At 47.0% G+C, this 23,403-nt stretch overlaps 1 protein-coding gene across 1 annotated transcript in view; it reads right to left on the bottom strand.

The window, feature by feature from the left end:
- The window catches only part of LOC130480488 (ras-related protein Rab-11A-like), a 28,184-nt gene extending 5,194 nt beyond the window's left edge, over positions 1 to 22,990 (bottom strand). Inside the window, exons 1-3 of the mRNA XM_056853029.1 lie at positions 22,935 to 22,990; positions 2,087 to 2,282; positions 16 to 209 (exon numbers count right to left, since the gene is read on the bottom strand). Of these exons, the coding sequence (XP_056709007.1) occupies positions 16 to 209; positions 2,087 to 2,282; positions 22,935 to 22,974 (430 nt within the window). The 5' untranslated portion in view covers positions 22,975 to 22,990. The remainder of the gene's footprint in view (positions 1 to 15; positions 210 to 2,086; positions 2,283 to 22,934) is intronic.
- Between the last annotated feature and the right edge of the window lie 413 nt (positions 22,991 to 23,403).

The raw sequence follows: 23,403 nt of genomic DNA, 5'->3' as shown, positions 1-23,403 counted from the left end.
ACCTGGCAACCCTACCTGCAAAGCTTCTGGCCTCATCGGTGGGCACGGCCCGTAGATGTCGCAGATCGCTCTTATTTCCCACCAACATAATGACGATGTTCGTGTCTGCGTGGTCCTGCAGTTCCTTCAGCCAGCGCTCCGCGTTCTCGTAGGTTAGGTACTTGGCGATGTCATAAACCAGAAGCGCCCCAACTGCCCCTCGGTAGTAACTGCAGGGGGAAGAGAGAGAAGGAAGATCAGTTATAGCTGGATTTACACTAAAACCTCCACACACACACCCCAAAAAAGTTAACATCATAATAAGCAAATTATTTTTAACCTATTACAAATGCTTAATTTGCATTTGATTTTATTACAGATGGCCATGTGTTTCACACATTTATTTATTTATTGCATCTCTTAGCTGCCTTTCTTCCTTACAGAGCTTAAGGCGGTTTATGACACCTTTATTCTACCCTGTACAGCACAACAAATTGCCGCTTTGGCAGTTGGACTCTATGGCATTCAAGTCCTTCCCCTCCCCAAACCCTGCCCTCCTCAAGTTCCACCCCCAAAACCTCCCACCATTGGCGAAGAAGAACCTGGCAACCCTAGCGACAGCCAAGCCAGGACATAGAAACTTCCTCAAAGAAACTGGTGATGGGAAGTGGCATAAAGTCACAGCTGACTTAGGGGGACCCCGTAGGGTTTTCACAGCAAGAGACGGGCAGTGGTAGTTGGCCGTTGCTCGCCTCTATGTAGCAACTTTAGTCTTCCTTGGTGATCTCTTGTCCAAGCACCAACCAAGGCTGACCCTGCTCAGCTTCTGAGGTCTGATGAGATCGGGCTATCTGTGAACGTCCAGATCAGGGCTCAAAAGACCTCCCCTTCCATTTTGGCAGCAGAAGGAACACATCTGGCACACAGCCAGTGTAAACAATCACCCTGTATACATTTTAGGGTTGCCAACCTCCAGGTACTAGCTGGAGATCTCCTGCTATTACAACTGATCTCCACCGATAGAGATCAGTTCACCTGGAGAAAGGGGCAGCTTTGGCAACTGGACTCTATGGCATTGAAGTCCCTCCCTTCCCCAAACCCCACCCTCCTCAGGCTCTGCCCAAAAAACCTTCTGCCGGTGGCGAAAAGGGACCTGGCAACCCTATGCCCATGGGACAGGTACTGGTCAGTGAGATAAGAATGGTGTCGTGGGTTAGCCAGGACTGCATGGCAGTGAGGACTCATCAGAGGAAGAAGGGCCCTGTGTAGCCAACCCAGAGCTAACAGAAGGCAGCCAGCAAGGGACTGAGGCTCAGACAGAGCTGGGCAAGGAAGCACAGCCTCCCTTCAGTCCTGAGTCAGCAGACGAAGGGCAAGCAGTGGTGCCCAGGCCTCCCAGATCACCTACACCTTTGCAGCAACGTAGGAAAAGATTACAAATGGAGTTACGAGAGAGAAGATGCAGTGCTCACCTCCAGAACAGAAAGCAGCTGTCGGCTAATAGTGGAGATGAGTTGTTGCAGGAATCTGACTGAATTAGTGGGAGCCAAGCATAAAAGGCTCTTGGGGAGAAACTGTCGGGTGTGGCTACAACGAGTACAGCAAACGCTTACCTGACGCCCCTCTGTTGCCTGGAACTCGGACCTTGTCTTGATTAATAGTACTGGCTAACCCTTGATAGCTGACCTTGGACTGAAAGCCTCTGACTCCTGGAACCCTCCTTGCTCTCTGCTACCAGTGGGGTTACAGCACTTGTATTTCCAGCAATGTATTAAGAGTTTGAAAACGTTATAAAAAATACTGTTCGCACTTTGTTTGGCCCCTTTAGGTGTGAAGACGTCTTCCAACCATTTATAAGCCGTGGTATCCAAAAACCCTTTTAAAGCGATGTTTTTTATAACGTTTTCACACTCTTAATACATCGCTGGGAATTCAAAGTGCGGTAACCCCCCAAGACGCTGCAACCTGACACCTGGAGCCTGCTAATCAGTACAAATGGAACCCATGTAGCACATACCATTTTAGAGCCCTCGGCATGAATAGGTATTAAAAAAAAACCTCAGAGGTCTAAGAGAACGAAGAGGGAGGACAAAGAACAAATACTTACGCAGAGGTAATGGCACGGTAGCGTTCTTGTCCAGCAGTATCCCAGATCTGGGCTTTCACAGTCTTGTTATCCACTTGGATGCTGCGCGTGGCAAACTCAACCCCAATGGTGCTTTTACTCTCCAGGTTGAACTCGTTCCGGGTGAATCGCGAGAGCAGGTTGCTCTTCCCTACTCCCGAGTCCCCAATGAGGACAACTGGAAATCCACAAGGGGAAAAAAGCAAGAATGGTTACTATTTACACGACACTTCTGCAGCTCATTAAGTGTTTTTAGAAATTGGGAAGGAGCAGGTGGGATTTTTGCCCAGCAAGGCTTCCGATGGACTGTGCAGATTTTTAAAAACGTAGCTTTAGCGGCAGCTGCCACCACAGCATAAGGGCCTCCACGGTGTGACTGAAGGTAAGCCGTAGTAGCCATTTTGTGTCTGCCTCTACCTCCTGTGACAGCCATTTTGTGGTAGCCATTTTGTGGCTGTGCCCACCACGTTAAGTCAGAATTCCAAAGGTGCCTACGGGCTCAGAAAGATTGGGCACTCCTTCTTTACAATGATACTGGGGGGGGGCATCAGGGCACCATGCTATTTTTTGTTACTCATCTCTAACAGTTCACTTTGCCCGTTTTATTCCTAGCTTTGCCTTAGAATCACAGAATCATAGAGTTGCAAGGGACACCAGGGTCATCTAGTCCAACCCCCTGCACAATGCAGGAAATTCTGAACTACCTCCCCCCCCACCCCCAGTGACCCCATACTCCATGCCCAGAAGATGGCCGAGGTGCCCTTCCTCACATCATCTGCTTAAGGTCATAGAATCAGCATTGCTGACAGATGGTCATCTAGCCTCTTCTTAAAAACCTCCAGGGAAGGAGAGCTCACCACCTCCCGAGGAAGCCTGTTCCCCTGAGGAACCGCTCTGTTAGAAAATTTGTCCTAATGTCTAGACGGAAACTCTTTTGATTTAATTTCAACCTGTTGGTTCTGGTCCGACCTTCCGGAGCAACAGAAAACAACTTGGCACCATCCTCTATATGACAGGCCTTCAAGTACTTGAAGAAGGTTATCATATCCCCTCTCAGTCTTCTTGGCCTTTTGGGGACACCTTGTTAAAATTTTGCTTGTTTGAATGGCAAGAATTTTCATCCTTTAGGATCAGCTTTCTATAGGGTCACCAGCTCCGAGTTGGGAAATACCTGGAGATTTTGGTTGTGGAGTCTGAGGAGGGTGGGATTTGGAGTGGAGAGGACTTCAATGTCCTAGAGTCCAATTGCCAAAGTGGCCATTTTTTCCAGGGGAACTGATTTCTATTGGCGGGAGATCAGTTGTAATAGCAGGAGATCTCCCACCACCACCTGGAGGTTGGCAACCCTAGCTCTCTACCCAGTAGGGTTGCCAGCTCTGGCCTGGGAAATACCAGGAGATTTTGGGGGTGGAGCTTGATGAGGGCAGGATTTGGGGAGGGGAGAGACTTCAATGTGATATAATGCCATAGAGTCCACCTTCCAAAGCGGCCATTTTCTCTGGGTGAACTGATCTCTGCTGCCTGGAGATCAGTGGTAATAACGGGAGATCTCCAGCCACCACCTGGACATTGGCGACCCTACTACCCACAGTATCTAGAAGTTAAATCTCAGCACGGCAAACAGATACATTTGGTCTCTAGTGCGCAAACCTGTAAACTCCTGCCCACAAACATTAAGGCATCATGTATTTGTCACACTGCAGCTGCTGAGCTATGTTATAGGGCAAGTGTATGCTTCTGCCATAAGATCCCTAAACTTCTTGAACCTGTGGCCTCTTTTGGAATTTTTAGAACATCAAGTGAACGTCACAGCAGAAAGGTTGCCATGCAAGCCAGAGCCAGCCCAAACATTTCATGAAGTTGCAAGCCGAGCATCCTCCTATGACGTCTACAGCTGCTTCCTGCAGACGTCAAGGTGAAGCATCTTAGGTTTCTCCCTGAAGCATTTCCTGCCCCAATAAGGTGGTGGACAACCAGGACGGGCAGTTTGTTCTGCGAATGGAGGGAGTGGGCACCAGGAAACACACAGCACCCATGGGCACCTCCTTGGAGATCCCTGTTCTATTTTTACGGTGTACTTGAGATGGAAGGCAGCACGATATAACCCGATCTCATCAAATCCTGGAAGCTAAGCAGGGTCGGTACCTGGGATACCTCTAAGGAAGACTCTGCAGAGGAAGGCCATGGCAAACCACCTCCACTTAATCACTTGCCTTGAAAACCCCACAAGGTGTCACTGTACGTCGGCTGCGACTTGACAGCATCACAAACACACACATTTATTTTGTACATTTTTGTATTCATTTATTGTATTGACCTGGATAGCCCAGGCTAGCCTGATCTTGTCAGATCTCGGAAACTAAGCAGGGCTGCTCTTGGTCTGTATTTGAGAGACCACCAAGGAAGTCCAGGGTCACAGTGCAGAGGGAGGGTTGCCAGGTCCCTCTTCGCCACCGGTGGGAGGTTTTTGGGGTGGATGGCAAAACAAATGGGATACAATGCAATGGAACAATCTGTTCTCCCCTTTGGTGTGTGTGTATATTAGTTTAATCTTGTGGAGTAGAGCCCAGTGCCTGCTGCTTAGTTTGTTAGTTAGAACCGTAGGTCTTTTATGCATGGCTGTTTCACTCACCGCCACCCCTCTGACGACTTTGGGTCTTTGTTTGGATTATGCATGCCGTTTCCGACGGTCAGAGGTCGCCTCGCTCCCCCCCTGCCTTTCCCCACGTTTTGCCCGCGTATTCAAATTCGAGTTAAAACAGGTCCCTGAAAACCCGGGTAAAATGTGGGAAAATGCGGGGGGAGAGGGGGGGGAGAGGGGGGGAGAGGGGGGCGACCTCTGATGGTTGGGAACAGCATGCATAATCCAAACGAAGACCTGAAGTCGTCAGAGGGGTGACGGCGAGTGAAACAGCATGCATAAAAGACCGTAGTCCGCCTGAGGTCCCTTGTCAAGAAACCAGTTGCTCCTATCCCTTTACCTTCTTACTAATAAATGGATGTTATTTGGAACACACCCATCTCTGCTGTGTGAACCTGAAAGCGGGGAGGTAGGGTTGTCAACCTCCAGGTACTAGCTGGAGATCTCTGAAGAAGAGAAAGATTTATTTATCTGCTCTGGGATCTTTTCAGTAAAATCAATATTGGTTTGAATATGTGACAGCACTTGTGAAATCCTTTTTCTTTACAGTATCCCAGGCAGAGTTAGAACAGCAAAATTTAGTTTAGAGACAATGGTTACTGAATCTGTTAGGATCCGTGGGCTTGTGGAGAAGTAAACTCAGTTCCTCACATAACTGTTAAATAAAAATCAGATTCACTTGCTTAGTTACGTTCATACAGTTAAGTTGAACTTGTTAGATTTAACGCTGGGACCTAGTTTGATTGGCAGGGGGCTCTGTGCTCCTGTGGAGTCGGCCCCTCCCTTCAGGTGGCAGTTGGTTCTAACCGACGCTTCCAACTGTCACTCACTCAAGATTCACTCAGTAGTCACTCAGCACTCAGTCTCAGAAAGATCCTGTCAGAAGTCACTATAAGCATAACTTGTGTTCGCTCTCTGCCTCACACTCATGAAGAAGTAACAATGTTTCAGTTAATATAAGAAAAGTAGTACAAACACCTTAAGGAGAAAATGTTGTTTATTTACAGAACCTTTTAATCTTTCATTAAATTCCGTTTTCTTTATTCTAAATATGTGTGCTGTTATATTCCTCCACATAGCTTTTGGGTGTTTTTTAACTCTGCTGATTTACAAAGGTGGTATATCCTGCAACAAGTGAGTGCCGGGATATTGCCCCACATAAGGGCCTGGATTAACTTCCGTTTCCCCCGCTACAGAACGTACACAAAACATAGTTACGTTCTTACAGTCGTGTATAACAGTGTAACAACTGACTTAAATACGCATTCTTAGTATAGTAAGATAGAGAGCTGACAGCCTGATAGTTTAACAAACTGACACAACAGCAAAACAGCAGTGTTGTCAACCACACCTCCCAGAATGCTTTGCTCTCTCCCTCTAGTACACTGGTTCCCAACCAGGGGTCCGTGGACCCCCAGGGGTCCTCGAGAACTAAATTAAGGTCCGCGAAACAAAGTTATAAACCAATAATAAATTAATATTTTCAATTAAAAGTTCTCTATTATAAAAATATATATTCAAATATTATTCTAAGTTTAATGTTTAACTAACAGTTATGATTAAAGTTTATTTTCAAATTGTCGGAATTTTTATTTTGAACCTTGGGGTCCCTGCACTGAACAAAAAAGTCCTAGTGGTCCCTGGTCAAAAAAAGGTTGGGAACCACTGCTCTAGTAGATTCAAGAGTCAGTGTTTGAATGGAAGGCTGCAACATCCCAACAATCTCCTGCTATTACAACTGATCTCCAGCCGATAGAGATCAGTTCACCTGGAGAGAATGGCCACTTTGGCAATTGGACAATATGGCATTGAGGTTCCTCCCCGCCCCAAACCCCCGCCCTCCTCAGGCTCTGCCCCAAAAAACCCCACCAGTGGCGAAGAGGGACCTGGCAACTGCCCAAGGCCCCCAAATCTGGAATCAGCCCTGTCTGACACCCACCTAGGGTTGCCAGGTCCCCCCTCTTCACCATCGGTGGGAGATTTTTGAGGCTGAGTCGAGGAGGGCAGGGTTTGGGGAGGGGAGAGACTTTAATGCCATAGAGTTCAATTACCAAAGCGGCTATTTTCCCCAGGTGAACTGATCTCTAGCGGCTGGAGATCAGTTGTAATAGTAGATCTCCAGCTAGTACCTGGAGGTTGGCAACCCTACACCCACCTCTTAAAATCCCACCTTCCCCATCAAGCCTTCGGTTGGATCCCTTAATCCTCCTTCCCACTGAAATTAAGCGTTTCCTCTTGGTCATTCCTTTTTGCCTGTGTTTCTCCCTACTAAGCACTCTGAGGCAGGAGTCCACCATCTTTGTTTATGCCACTCTAAAGTGCCATGTACCTCATTAGTATGTACAGCACACCACCCATTGACTATTAGCCCTCCATCCCCATCTTCAATTAATTGCAAGGTTCTCTAGGAATTCACCCTGGCCATAGAGCCTTCCATTTGCAAACAGGAAACACTTATACAGAACCTCAATCAACCACAACTCTTCCCCCTAATCACAGGTTCTCACCAGCATAAAGGGTTGGTCAAGCAAAACGGACAGGATGTATCAAGGCAGATTTTGATTGGCAGTGTTCAGAGGCACAGGTTTAACACACCTTGGGTTGCTTGACACTTACAGGTTAACCATTAGGGTTATCAACCTCCAGGTACTAGCTGGAGATCGCCCGCTATTACAACTAATCTCCAGCCAATAGAGATCACTTCACCTGGAAAAAATGGCTGCTTTGGCAATTGGGCTCTATGGCATCGAAGTCCCTCCCCTCTCCAAACCCTGCCCTCCTCAGGCTCCATCCCAAAAATCTCCCACCGGTGGTGAAGAGGGACCTGGCGACCCTATTAACCATACATCAAACTCCATTTGTACTGAGAGCTGACACCGCTTCAAGCGGAAGCCATCTACTTCTCCATCAATTCAAAAGCCTTTTCCTCGCTGCAACATATTTATTTAAATATTTATGCTCTTCTTTCCCCCCCATGGAGGCCCAAAGTGGCTTAGAATCATAGAGTTGGAAGGGACCACCAGGGTCATCTAGTCCAACCCCCTGCACAATGCAGGAAATTCACAACTACCTCCCCCCCCGCACCCCCAAGGACCCCTACTCCATGCCCAGAAGATAGGCAGATGATGAAAGGGAAGGCACCTTGGCTAACAGTTAGCAAGTATGGAAGGCCTATGACTATTTCTGAGGAAAGTTTGTACCTGCAGAAAATTAACAAGTCCTGTTCACATGTTACAATGAACCTACATACAACCTGCATATATGTGTGTATAACTGTTTATAAGAAGGAGCTAACAGGCCTTCACTTGACAAATGAAACCAAAGGTCAGTACCTGGATAAATGTGGGGTTTTAATCTAGGGTTGCCAGGTCCGGGTTGGGAAATACCTGGAGATTTTGGGGGCAGAACTTGAGGAGGGCAGTTTTGGGGGGTATAAAGCCATAGAGTCCAATTGCCAAGGCAGCCATTTTCTCCAGGTGAACTGACCTCTGTCAGCTGGAAATCACTTGTAATCCAAGGAGATCTCCAGGTACCACCTAGAGGTCCAAGAACACTTAGAAACTATTCACCTGCTGTAATAAGGAATTGTGCAAGAGAATAACCAGCAGCACTGGCTTTACAATAAGAATTTAAAAAACAATAATAGACGCAAAAGTCACAAATATATATTAACGATGAAATAAACAAGTAATGAGGTGCAAAATGAGGTTTTGGAGTCACAAATGTTGCACTTCATTACTTGCTTATTTCATTGTTAATTTAGATTTGCGACTTTTGCATCTATTATTGTTTTTGAAATTCTTATTGTAAGGCCAGAACCACCTGGTGGCTGGCAACCCTACTTCAATCATATGTTCAGCTGTACATGTGTTGAATGTAACACTGAGTGTTCACTTTACAAATGAAACCAAGGACCAGTACCTGCATAAATATGAGGCTAAAATCATTCATTGAGCTGTACGTAGAATGTAATATAAGTACTAATTCAACACAGAGATGAAGAAAAACCAAGCATACACAATACATGCAGTGTACCTTTATTTTTATTTACAAAATTTTTATCCCACCTTTCTGCATAAATGGCCATAGTGCCTACGACCCACTCCAATCAACATCCTGGCTGCGGCAATCTGTACCAACTGAAGTTTCCAAATTGGGCCATTTATGCTTGGTAATTAGCAGAGTGTTCCAGGCTGAAGTGCCCCATAATTTCCCCCCCCCACGCTGAACAGTCATTCAGGAAGTGACTGCTTCGCCTTTCTTAAGAGCCCCTTTAGTGCAACCTTTTGTGTTTCCTCCGCCCCACCTCAAAGAATCTCCTCGAGGAAGCATGCAAATTCACAGCCGCGCGTTAGCTATGCAAACTGCAATTGCTAATGGAAGGAACAAAGGAACAGGCGAGTGGGGGTGTGTGCGGAATTTCTCCTTTTGGGTAGGGACTGTGAATAGGCATTTTAAAGGTCACATTTTAACAACGAGCTTTGAGCAAGCATCAAAATTGCATAAATGGCCAAACACTTCTCAAGGGCTGCTCCACATACAGCACATTGCAGTAATGTAATCTAGATGTAACCAGGGCATGCTCCGCAGTGACCAGATATTTCTGCCCAGGAAAGGCAACAGCTTGGCTAACCAGCCAAAGCTAGTAAAAGGCACTCCTGGCCACAGATGTACATGTGTTTAGAGTAACTTGTGAATAGGGTTGCCAACCTCCAGGTAGTCACCTCAAAAAGAAGAACCTAGGTTGTTAGAATGATAGTGTTTTAGCAAAAACAACCTATTATAGTGTAAATCAAATTGCAAAAAGTTGCAAGTTTTGTTGTTATTACACTCCTGGACGAACCTAAGGAGGAAAAAAACCTCAGGCCTCCAGGCCTGGAGAAAAAATAATCTGTTGCCACCCTCCACGAATGGACTGGAGGAAAGAGTGTTTGTCAATCTCAAGGGCTTCTCTAGACTGAAATTCTGTGGTTGCCAACCTCCAGGGCTTGTATTATAACAAAAACAAGCTATTATAATCTTTACCAGGTTTTCATATCAAGGTTGTACATTTCATGATTAAATTCCTATGCTATGTGCTCTTACTACAACTATAATGCTAAACATGAACCAACTCAATGTTATACACACAAAATGTCCCACAGATATGCAATACAAATACCACATAGTAGATCAGTCGTCATACAAAATTTTGAGGTCAGAGGGTACAGTCTCCATATGTAACAAGCGAAGTCCATGAACCGTATCACTGTTACTTCTCAAGGTAAGTGTTCATATCTACTTTTACTTTTTCCAGATATGTCCACGTGTAAAGTTATTTTCTTTTCAGGTTACCGGTTGGTTGTTCCTTTTTCGAAGATTTCTTCCTCAGAAGATGCACATGATTTCTTAATGCAAGCTCGAGTTTTACTCTCAAAAACCTCCCACCGGTGGCAAAGAGGGACCTGGCAACCCTACGTGTGAACAGGGCCCATGCCTTGGATAATCACTAACATGGGTCCTGTTCTAGGGTTGCCAGGTCCCTCTTCGCAACCGGCAGGAGATTTTGGGGGTGGAGCCTGAAGAGGGCGGGCTTTGGGAAGGGACTTCAATGCCATAGTGTTCAATTGCCAAAGCGGCCTTTTTTCTCCAGGTGATCTGATCTCTATCGGCTGGAGATCAGTTGAATTAGCAGGAGATCTCCTGCTACTACCTGGCAGTTGGCAACCCTAGTCCTGTTCACAAGTTACACTAAACACTTATACAGTTCACGTACCATGATCATTTCCATGCTTGTTCTTTATATGTGCATTTAATAATTTGCATATTACAGTCAACACCAGTACAGAGGTACTGGTCCCCAGTTTCATTTCGAAAGTGAATGCACATTAGCGCTTTCTTACAAACAGATGCACGTACGTACATACAGGAGGGATGCGTGCGTGTTCACTCTAACACATGAACAGGGTTAGGCTCTGTTTTTGACCACAGTTCAAGAAACTGGTGTATTTCCTAGATACACATGTCAAATGCACAAATCCTTTCTTTAAGAGAATATTACAACATTGATATAACAGCAGCTATGTTTTTGATGTCCCACAACAAATGCTCTAAAAATACTGTTTGAAATAAATGCAGTCTTTAAATTGTATTGGGAACATAAATCTGTTTGGAGAGTAACAAGAAGCCTCTCGATCTATCACATATGGCATAAATATTCGGAGCCAAGGAAGACAGAAAACAGGAGGTCTGCAAAGCGTCTCTCAACAGTTTCTTCTATTCACACTCTCGGTGGGCTCCAAATTTCACCGAGGCAGCAACACAGGTAAAGGGGGTGCTTAATTCTTCCCACTCTCCTTTGCCTGCCAAAAGTGTGTTAGGCCATTTATTCACGGTAATTAGCAGCTCGTTCCAGACTGAATTGCCCCGCATATTTTTTTGAATTTTGCATGCTGAACTGTCATTCCGGAAGTGACTGCGAAGCCGGCACAGACCTGCTTCCCATTACTAAAGAGCTCACTTAACGCGATCTTTGGTGTTTGCTGGCGAAGAATCGTCCTCAAAGAACCATGCAAAACAACAGCGGCGAGTTAGCTATGCCCATGCTAATGACTATGCTAACAGGGACAAAGGAGCACGCGAGTGGTAGGAGTGGAATGTCTTCTTTTGAATCGGGACCGTGAATAGGCATTTTTAAAGTCGCATTTTAAAAAAGAGCTTTGAGTGAGCATCAAAATTGACCATGAATAAATTGCCTTAGTCTTTCAGGCACCTCTTTGAGTGTTTCTTTGCTTCAGGAACTGGTGGTGGAAAGTGCTGTCATGTCACAACTGATTTATGGTGACCCCACAGGGTTTTCAAGGTAAGAGACCAACAGAGGTGGTTTGCCATTGCCTGCCTCTACACAGCGACACTGGAATTCCTTGGTGGTCTCCCATCCAAGTACTTAACCAGGGCTCACCCTGCTTAGCTTCTGAGGTACAGATGCCAGCCTCCAGGTGGGACTGGAATTACAGCTCATCTCCAGACTACAGAGATCAGTTCGCCTGGAGAAAATGGATGCTTTGGAAGGTGGACTCTATGGCATTGCACCCCACTGAGGTCCCTGTCCTCCCCAGGCTCCATCCCCAAATCTCCAGGAGTTTCTCAACCTGGATCTGGCAACCTCACTCCATGATCCGCCGGTGGCCAAGGGAGACCTGGCAACCCTTTTCTGAGATCTGATGAAGTTGGGCTAGCCTGGGCCATCCTATTTGTTTACAAAGCCAAGGGAGAGCAAAATTAAATACCGAACACTTATTTAATTCAAGCTTGTCTTTGGGACTTGGCACTTCCTGCATCCTTCAGACATCAACAGCAACCAGCTACTGCTGGAAAGCACTGTGTAGAACGCAGTGCTCCAGAAACTGCTGCCAAGCTTATTGTGTCATACAGCAAACTGCTGAAAAATGCAGTAAGACAGCGGTTCTCAGGGAAGGTGGGAAAACACACATTCCAAGCCTGGATTCAGGCACGACAGCAAACCCTCCAACATTTCAGAGATGAAAACAGGAACATACTTGTAATGCCTCATGCTAGGGTTGCCAACCTCCAGGGCTGGGGCTGGCGATCTCCTGGAATTACTACTGATCTGCAGACTATATAAAGCATTTATTTATTCAAAACATTTATTCCACTCCTGGAGAAAATGGCTGCTTTGGAAGGTGGACCGCATAGCATTATACTTTACAAGGTCCCTCCCCTTCCTAAATCCCACTGCCCCATGCTTCATTTTCAAATCTCCAAGTATTTCTGAACCTGGAGTTGGCATCCCCAACTAGGCTTACCAGGTCCCTCCTGTCCTTCGGCAGGAGGTTTTGAAAGTGGGAGTTGGGTGGGATCGCGCGCACGGCTGCACCAACGCGATTACATCACTTCCGGAAGTGCTGCATCAAGTACCACTCAAGCTCCCAGCACAAACGGCCTTTGTGATGCGTTTTACAACCAGAAGTGCTGCATCGCAAGAGGCCTTTCCCACTCAAACTCCCAGTGCACGCATTGCCCACTGACCCTCAGCTGGTTGGCGGGCAGCCGGGTGGATTGGCAGGGGTTTGCCCGCCACCACCTGGCACTTGGCAACCCTATCCCCAACTCTGGGTTGGAAAATTCCTGGGGGTGAAGCCGGGAAAGGTGGCGTGGGATATGGGGGGGAGAGGGACCTCTGGGTTTCATTAAAGGAATGCCCGGAATTACACTTCATCTCCAGACTTAGGGTTGCCAACCTTCAGGTACTCAATACAAAATTACACCTCTATACCACTAGAAGTAGTATAAAACCAGTATAGGTAAAGACTGAATACTTTCACACAATCCACTAGAAGGTATAGTATATAAAATGAGTTGAAAAATCCGTTCTTCAATCTTACAATTCCAAAAGAAGCTGTTTGACCATTAACAGCAATACAAAAACCTCTGCACAATTAAACCTAATCGAAGGTATCAAGGCAAAAGTCCAATCCAAATAATTGTAAAGCCTGTGGTGGTGCTAGTTGGAGACAGTCCCATGTTCTCCGAAGTGTGTGTCAGTTTCACCAGCTCTGTGGCGTAGATAACATGCAATTTATTTGGAAAACAAGGGTTTCACCCTTGTACTGCAGGCTCCTTGACTGCAGTGGAACCCCTGTTCTCCATATAAACCGGACTCTATAGCATTGATGTGTCCCCCCCCCAAACACAGCTCTCCCCAGGCTCCACCCCAAAAATCTCCAGGTATTTCCTAAGCCAGAGCTGGCATTCCTATCCAGACTACAGAGATCAGTTCCCCAGGAGAAAATGGCTGCATTGGAGAGTGGACTGTATGGTACTGTGTACCCCAGTGAGGTCCCTGACCTCTCCAGGCTCCATCCCCAAATCTCCAGGAGTTTCCCACCCTGGATCTGGGAACCCTACGCCCCCCACACACACAATCCCCTGCTGGTGGCCAGGAGGGACCAGGCAACCCTCATATAATGCCATAGAGTCCACCCTCCAAAGCAAGCCATTTCCTCCAGGGGAACTGGTCTCCAGGCCCCACCTGGAGGTTGGCAAGCCTCCCTCATATCAAGGACCTCTTTGCAAGCCCCGCCTCCTCTCCTGTCCTGCATCGTCGAGGGCTGTATTCGTTCACTCTGAAGTACACTGTTGTCGTTGATTTCAGACACCTAGAGCGTGATTGTTCTTTTGGTTAAAGCTATACTAGGAAAGCATAACCGTCCCACAATATGTTCTCATCGGTTCCAAATATACCTCAGCAGCTGCGCTGTGTGAAGCAGCCGGCTGTGCGCGGCATGGTGCCTTATTGCTCGGGCTGTTCCAGGGATGTGCACTTGAGAAGAGAAGCAGCTAGCCAGTGACCCAGAGATTTCAACTTCTTGAGCTCCCCGAGGAGGGAGCTGAACCATGAAGATTTCTTTACACACAGACAACATTTTAACAGGGCCTCTCCAAACAGCCAGAACAGAGACAGTAGTCCTTTTTGGATGTTTTATCTTTGCATACTGGAAGACGGGCACGGCAACCACTCATACTGGGAGTGAGTGCTACTTCATAAGGTTGCCAACCTCCAGGTGGGCCCTGGTGATCTTCCAGAATTACAACTGGCGTCCAGAGTGGGACCTGGGAATCCCCCGGAATGACAGTTCCCCCATGGAGGAAATGGTAGCACTGGAGAGTGAATTCCACAGCATCACATCTCTGCTGAGCTTAGGGTTGCCACCCTCCAGGTGGTGGCTGGAGATATCCCGCTATTACAACTGATCTCTAGCCGATAGAGAGCAGTTCACCCGGAGGAAATGGCCGCTTTGGCAAGTGGACTCTATGGCATTGAAGTCCCTCCCCTCTCCAAACCCCGCCCTCCTCAGGCTCCACCCCCAAAATCTCCAGGTCTTTCCCAACCCAGAGCTGGCAACCCTAGCTGAGCTCCTTCCCTCCCCCAAGTCTGCAGGGATTTCCCAGGCTGGAGTTGGCATGCCAGCCCTACAAGATACAAAGGGTCTCCAAGTTTTCTGAACACAGACAATGCGCAGTATTTCGCACGTATTTCCAACTTCAGTACATCCCTGGATTTTTCAGGGTTCGGGTGTGTGTGTACCAAAGCTATACATGCCTGCAAAATACACACACTGCCCCATGTTCAGACAATATGGTGATTACATGTATTGACACCACTGCGAGTAGCAAGTGCTGCCAGTAACATATGCACGTAACGTCTAAAAAGGGCTAGTGATTCACCAGATAGCAGAAAATAAGGACTGTCTTTAGTACACAGGGACAAGAAGTGTATGCACTGAGAGCCATTGTAGTGGGTAGAGCAGTGATTCCCAGTATGGTACCCATGGGCATCATAGTGCCCACTAATATGTTTCCTATCTCCCACTTGGCTCTTCCCCAAACCAAAGAGCCAATCCTGGCTTTCCAGTAAATCACTGGAACAGGAGATGCTTCAGAGAGGGTGCCAGCCTCCAGGTGGAGGAGCCATGGCTCAGTGGTAGAGCATCTGCTTGGCAGGCAGAAGGTCCCAGGTTCAATCCCTGCCATCTCCAGTTAAAGGGACTAAGCAAGTAGGTGATGTGAAAGACCTCAGCCTGAGACCCTGGAGAGCCGCTGCTGGTCTGAGAAGACAATTCTGACTTGGATGGACCAAGGGTCTGATTCAGTAGAAGGCAGCTTCATGTGTATTCATGTGTAGGTGGGACCTGAGAATCCCCCGGAGTGACAACTCACTTCCAGACTACAGAGATCAGTTCCCCTGGAGAAAATGGCTGCTTTGGAGGGTGGATTCTATGGCACTGTACCCCACTGAGGTCCCTGTACTCTCCAGGCTCCATCCCCAAATTTCCAGGAGTTTCCCAACCATGATCCGGCAAACCTACCCCCCTATCCCCCACAGGTGTTCAGAGCCTACCTGGCAACCCTCCCTTCAAAAGACCCCAGTAAGCATAACCTTTGTGTTTGAAAAGATTGTCTGTTTGAAACTAGCCATTATAGGAGGATACTCAGTTTGGGACCTCTTTTTGTAATTGCCATGCCTGGCATGTGACTAATGTCTTGGGTTGCCAGGTCCCTCTTCGCCACCGGCGGGAGATTTTTGGGGCGGAGCCTGAGGAGGGCGGAGTTTGGGGAGGGGAGGGAGTCCATAGAGTCCAATTGCCAAAGTATCCATTTTCTTCAGGTGAGCTGATCTCAACCAACTGGAGCTCAGTTGTAATAGCAGGAGATCTCCAGTTCGTACCTGGAGGTTAGCATAGATGAGAAAAGATGTATACAAAGTGCAAAATTTTATGACACTACACAACAACACAATACACTATATATATAGATGTAACACAAACAACACAAATAAGTGCATCACAACAAGCAATCAAAGAACAACATACAGTCCAAAATTTGTACAGTTCTGCACCAGGTAAGTAATTAACAATCCCTTGAAGGGTAGGTGTATACAGTCAACACTGGTCCCACGAAGGTTTCCATGAAGTGGAGACGTAGACCGATGGGGATACGGCCGTTTCGATTTCTTATATTAATCTCTTCTTCAGTCCCCAAAAAACAGCTTATTCTCACTTCAAATATGACTGCCAGCAATATTATTTAGAACAACATCAACCAGTTCCACGCAGGGATACAACAAGTGTAGCAGTACTATCTCACAGGTGAGTACACCCATCGGTCTACATCTCCACTTTGTGGAAACCTTTGTGGGACCAGTGTTGACTGTGTACACCTACCCTTCAAGGGATTGCTAATTACTTACCTGGTGCAGGACTGTACACATTTTGGACTGTATGTTGTTCTTTGATTGCTTGTTGGTGATGCACTTATTTGTGTTGTTTCTGTTACATCTATACATATTGTGTATTGTGTTATTGTGTAGCATTATAAAATTTTGCACTTTGTATACATCTTTTCACATCTATGCTGATTTCCAAACCTCAGGTACTAGCATAGAGGTGCCTCTTTCCTACGTACCTGGAGGTTGGCAACCTTACTAATGCCACATCCCATGGCAGCCGTTTTGTGGTGCTACCGTCTTCCCTTTCCCAAAATTTCAAAAGTGCCCAAAGGTCAACAAGTGTGGGACCCCTGGGTTAGAGTACTAGATTAGGAGCCCTTGAATTCAAGTTCTCGTTCTGCAGGGAAAGTGAGTGACAGTCTCAGCTCACAGGGTTGTTAGGAGTGTAAAAACGAAGAAGGGAAGACGTATGTATGATGCTCTCATCGCCTCAGAGGAAGGGCAAGATCAAAAGGTGATAAATATGGCCGAAATAAAGAAGGGGGAGAAACCTCTGACAGGAGACAGGGGGAAAAAATGTGCAAAGCACCAGAGATTACAAGGCATTTATCTAATAACTTGTAGCTACTCCACAGTAACAACAAAGGTTCAAATAAATTGCAAAACATGTATTACAGTATACAAATAATGAGCAAACACAAAAAGCAAGTGTTGATAATATAACACAAAACCACAACAGTGACCGGTTTGCCGGCTAGTATCCCATTTTAGAGTTGCCAGGTCCCTCTTTGCCACCGGTGGGAGGTTTTTGGGGCGGAGCCTGAGGAGGGCGAGGTTTCACATGTACAGTTGCCAGCTCCGACTTAGGAAATACTTGGAGATTTTTGGGACGGAGCTTGAGGAGGACAGGGTTTGGGGAGGGGAGGGACTTCAATGCCATAGAGCCCAATTGCTAAAGTGGCCATTTTCTCCATACGAACTGATCTCTTATCGGCTAGAGATCAGTTGTAATAGCAGATCTCCAGCTATTACCCGAAGGTTGGCAACCCTATCCCATTTTGATATCCTTCTTCAGACTGTAACTGTAGCTATCAGAAATGAAGTAATTATCCTTTATGACACATGAGTAATAGGAGAAAATGAAGCCATAAATTCAGTTAACACCTGTAGTGTAGACAGCTGTGGGTTGAAGTTTGTTGTTGTTACTACTATTTTGTAAAACTTTGGAGTAGCTACAACTTATTAGATAAATGCCTTGTAACCTCTGACAGATATGGCCAGTCGGCCAGCCTTGGTAACGCGGGTGTATGCCTGCTAGGGTTGCCAACCACCAGGTAGTAGCTGGAGATCTCCTGGTAGTACAACTGATCTCCAGCCGACAAAGATCAGTTCACCTGGAAAAAATGGCCGCTTTAGCAATTGGACTCCATGGCATTGAAGTCCCTCCCCAAACCCCGCCCTCCTCAGGCTCTGCCCCAAAAAACCCCACCCATGGTGAAGAGGGATCTGGCAACCCTAACGCCTGCTTACACCCAAACTGCTCTCCTCCCTCACCTTGTACCTACCAACCGGCAACTTCATTGCAGGACAAAAAGCTACCGAGCTTGAGAAGCTGGATATTTTTTCCCCTGTTAAAAACTGAGCCAGTCAAAAGGGAACTCACACACTCAACACCTTCTTTCCCACATGTGAATTGGGAAATCCCTCCCGTCACACTTCCCCATTTGGCTGCTCTCTGTTCCGCATGAAACAAAAAAGACCTGCTTGTACACCAAGATCTGGGTGTGGGTGAGGAACATTACAAAAAAAACCCTGCCACCTTCTCCATGGCGCAACTGCCAAAGTTGCCATTCCAGTCTCTGCAAAGAAAGCAGAGGAGACTCATCGGAAACCAAAGCCGATGATTTAATGTCAGGCAGGACCATTACTCACTCCCCACACATCATGGCCAAACCCAAGGACGTCTCCAGGCAAATTAGCAGGTTTTAAACCGACAACGACTCAGCCGTTTTGCCTGCCATGGATCTCGAGGTGAAGGGAGGCCAAAAGCCCAGATTTCACTCTAAGAATCCAGGCCTAGAATCACGCAAACTGGCACTAAAAAGAAATGTATTGCATGCCGACATCAGTAGGGTTGCCAGGTCCCTTTTCGCCACTGGCAGGAGAATAGAATAGAAATTTTATTACAGTCAATGACCAGCACATCACTGGCAGGAGTTTTTTTGGGCGGAGCCTGAGGAGGGTGGGGCTTGGGGAGGGGAGGGACTTCAATGCCATGGAGTACAATTGCCAAACCAGCCATCTTCTCCAGGTGATCTCCATTGGCTGGAGATCAGTTGTAATAGCAGGAGATCTCCAGCTAGTACCTGGAGGTTGGCAACCCTAGACATCAGGCAGGAATTGGGTGAATGGATGTTCCATCTAGGGTTGCCAGGCTCCCTGGCTACTGGAAGGGGAAGAGGGGGTAGGGTTGCCAGATCCAGGTTGGGAAATTCCTGGACATTTGAGGATGGAGCCTGGGGAGGACAAGGACCTCAATGGGGTGCAATGCAATGCCATGGAGTCCACCTAGGGTTGCCAGCTCCAGGTTGGGAAATACCTGGAGATTTTGGGGGTGGAGACTTAGGAGGGTGGGGTTTGGAGAGGGGAGGGACTTCAATGTCATAGAGTCCAATTGCCAAAGCAGCCATTTTCTCCAGAGGAACTGATCTCTACTGCCTGGAGATCAGTTGTAAAAGCAGGAGACCTCCAGCCACCACCTGGCAACTCTACGTCCACCCTCCAAAGCATCCATTTTCTCCAGAGGAACTGATCTCTGTAGTCTGGAGATTAGCTGTAATTCCAGCGCATCCCCAGGTCCCATCTGGAGGCTGGCATCCCTAGTTCCACCCAGGCTGGCATCCCACCCAGGCTGGCATCCCTAGTTTTCCCACGCCAGGAACCCATGAAGCAATGAATAACTACAGGTGTGACATTTCTTAGATGGATACTGCAAGGCTTCCCCTTCTCTTCCACACTATCCTTTTTATATCTAATTTAAAAAAAAAATACAGAAACAATGCAAATGCTTTCCAGAATGTTCACTTCTTGCCTTTCCAAACAAGCCAACAGGAAATCAAGCCCTTCTGGTCAAGCCTAAGAGGGGCAAAGTCCAACAGAGATGAATCCCCAGAAGTAACCTCTATGATGCAGAAAGGTTTCCATAGAACCTTTGAGGGCAATTAAGGGCTAGTCAACAAACTCCACCTGTCCCTAAAGCTTTGCAAGCCTCCATGAATCTTTTCAAACAATAATTTTTAGCACTAAGCATTGCAAAAAATATATTGCATAAGAAGCTTCCAAGAATGCAAATAACAAATTTTTATGCCCCCTCCCTACCCTGCAAGCTGAATCATCCTTCCCTTCTCCATTTTATCTTTGCAACATGGTCTTGTGAAGCAGGTTGCCAGCTCTGGGTTTGGAAATGCCTGGAGATTTTGTGGGTGGAACCTAGGGAGGGCAGGGTTTGGGGAGGGACCTCAGCAGGGTTTAATGCTCATCCTTCAAAGCAGCCATTTTCTCCAGGGGAACGTGGTTGTCTGGAGATCAACTGTAATAGCAAGAGATCTCCAGGTGCCACCGGGAGGTTGGGAACCCTACTTGTGAAGGAGGTAAAGCCCAGACAGAGCAGCTGAGCCAAGGTGAATTTCATGGCCAAATGTAAATTTGAACCCAGGTCTCCAGGATCCCCATCTGACAACGTAACCACTACACCTTATGGGTTCTCAGACTAGAACGAAGATACCCACACAGAATAGGAAGAGGAGAATGCACCACCCTATGTGTTGCGCCTATCCTGCACACCTGAGAATTTTGGGGAGGCTTTACAATGTGTGAGACAACAGCTCACCTTTACAAAAATCAGAACATTTTTAGCACGGGAGGATTTCCAGTTTCAAAGGATCACTGCAGATGACACCCATGGCCTGGCCACCTTATGGCAATTCTCCAAGCTCCACCCACCCAGTCTGCCCAGGGCAGGTTTTTCAGGACCACTTTTTCCCTTATCATAGGTGATGCCAACTCTGGGCAGGGATAATCCCGGAGATGTGGGGGGTGGAGTCTGAGTAGGGTTGCCAGGTTCCTCTTTGCCACCAGCGGAGGCTTTTGGGGTGGAGCCTGAGGAGGGCAGGGTTTGGGGAGGGCAGGGACTTCAATGCCATGGAGTCCAATTGCCAAAGGGGCCATTTTCTCCAGGTGAACTGATCTCTATTGGCTGGAGATCAGTTGTAATAGCAGGAGATCTTCAGCTGGAGATCAGCCTGGAGGCTGGCAACCCTAAGTCTGAGGAAGGGAGAATTTGGAGAGAGGAGGGACCTCAGTCAGATATAATATCATAGCGTTCAGCCTCCAAAGCAGACATTTTCTCCAGGGCACTGATCCCTGCTGTCTGGAGATCAGTAGTAATTCCTGGAGATATCCAGGACCCACCTGGTGTTTGGCAACCCTATCCTGCAAAAAAGTACCAAAACAAAAACCTTTATCTACAAAGATTGGGAGTACAATAGGATTCTGGAGGGGGGGAGTAGGGTTGCCAGCCTCCAGGTACTAGCTGGAGATCACCTGCTATTACAACTGATCTCCAGCCGATAGATATCAGTTCCCCTGGAGAAAATGGCCGCATTGGCAATTGGACTCTACGGCACTGAAGTCCCTCCACTCCCCAAACCCCGTCCTCCTCAGGCTCTGCCCCAAAAACCTCCCGCCGGTCGCGAAGAGGGACCTGGCAACCCTAGGAAAAAGGTAACTAAAGGAAGGTAGATGTTTGTTATACGTGCATTTTAAAAATATTGCTCTTATTCACTGTGCATGTTTCCATAGTTAATATGGTAGAAAGGTGGAAAGTGCTATTAAGTCACACCCGATTTATGGTAACGCTGTAGAGTTTTCAAGGCAAGAGACGTTCAGAGGTGGTTTGCCATTGCATGCCTCCACATCACGACCCTGGTATTCCTTGGAGGTCTCCCATCCAAATACTAGACAGGGCCAACCCTTAGGATTGGCCAGGTCCCTCTTTGCCATTGGCGGGAGGATGTTGGAGAGGGGAGAAGATTAAGGCAAAGTGAACAGCAACAAAGAATAGTCCCATGATCTGTAGTAGCTTTCAAAACTCTTTAGCAAAATAGCTGCTCAGCAAACCAGATCAGCTTCTGGTTTTGAAAATGAGAATGACCAAGTAAAAATAGGCTTTTAAAAAACACTTGTTAGTAATCAGACCTCTCCTTGGCAATCAAAATCAATATCTGTTTAAATCCAGGGAACAGAGATCTCATGACTTTTACTGCATGTATCACTTGTGATCGGGTTCCAAATCGGAAATTTCATGGCGTCTTGCCATTTTTCTTACCACCTGTTTCCACGAGGTTTACCCTTTCCAAAAAGCCACGCACCAACATTTAAATAAATTAGTAGAGGCAGAAAAGGCAGGGGGGCGGAGGCCATTCTCAACCAGCCCCCTTCCCAACATCAAGAGTTTGCCAAAGCCGGAACCATAAGAGGGGCAACATTTTTTCAGACAGAACCTGCCCAATATGGGGGCTTCCACCCTAATGGGCTGCTACAATGCCAAAGAGACGATCAACCCCAGAAGATGCCCAAAATCTAGAGCCCACAAAACATCCTGAACTCCTAGATTTCTAGCACTATGAAGCTTTAGAAACAGGGAGGCAGAACAGAGAACCAGGATGAGTGGAGGAAAAAGAAACGGGCAACAGTTGTGGTATGCTGGAAAACGGGGTGGGTGGCAGGGAAGAATCCACAGGATAGAGATGGAACAGTGTGTTGAGAAAAAGAGATTCGTATTCTAGGGAGGTGTGTAAGTGATTCCGTAGGGCAGGTTATTTCAAAGGATGGCAGGGGTTGCCAGCTACCCCCCCCCCGGCCCCTGGTGGGGTAGGGTTGCCAGATCCAGGTTAGGAAACTCCTGGAGATTTGAGGGTGGAGCCTGGGGAGGACAGGGACCTCAGTAGGGTGCAATGCCACGAAGTCCACCCTCCAAAGCGTCCATTTTCTCCAGGGGAACTGATCCCTATAGCCTGGAGATGAGCTGTAATTCTGGGGGATCCCCAGGTACCACCTGGAGGTTGGCATCCCTAGGCAGGGTTGGGTGGGAAGGAGAGGATCTGAAGCATAAGAGTATGTTGGGAAGTTTTTCACAAGAGGGGCACAGTTCTATGAACAAAAGGGGCAGTTTCAAAGGTTGTATGGAGCTCTCTTGGTGATACTTTCTAAGGAACTTACAGCAACTCTAGGCTTCCAGAAATGGATTTTTTTTTTGGTAATTTTAAAGTCACAAAAATCACTAGCTAGAAGGAAGAAGCGATAAGTGAAAAGCTGTCTGCTAACATCAGGAAGAAAGCGGAAGTTTGCAAGTCTCAGAATAAGCAGAAATTGTGAGGTTTTTTTTTTTTTTTTAAACTTACTTTTGAACAGGTAATCATATTCATCATCCTTGCCCCGCATGGTAAAATCTGCTGAGTCCAACGAACTACGAAAGCCTTCCCTATAAAATATATAAGAGTACACCTGTGCCTCTATCCCAGGGCCCCCCCACAAAATAAAAGCGGGTGACCTCACTACTCTGGGATTTCCTGGGTATAGACCAGCTTCAGGTGGAACAGGCAGGGGAAGGCCTTAGAAAGCCTTTCTGTCTCAGCCAATGGGTTAGGTTGCTGCCCTCTCCTTTGGCTCTGATTGGCCTCTTGTTTTGGGTCTGGATTTTTAATAGGCTAATGGCAAGGAGCATACCTGGCTCAGGTAAGTGGGTGGGACATGCCTCTCTGTTTCTTTTCTTAAAGGGCCAGAGTTTCTTTCCGGGAAAGAAAAGAAAGAAAGAAAGAAAGAAAGAAAGAAAGAAAGAAAGAAAGAAAGAAAGAAAGAAAGAAAGAAAGA

This window comes from Euleptes europaea, chromosome 7, assembly GCF_029931775.1.
Source record: "Euleptes europaea isolate rEulEur1 chromosome 7, rEulEur1.hap1, whole genome shotgun sequence".
Classification (NCBI taxonomy): domain Eukaryota; kingdom Metazoa; phylum Chordata; class Lepidosauria; order Squamata; family Sphaerodactylidae; genus Euleptes; species Euleptes europaea.
This window is presented reverse-complemented; position numbering and strand designations above follow the sequence as displayed.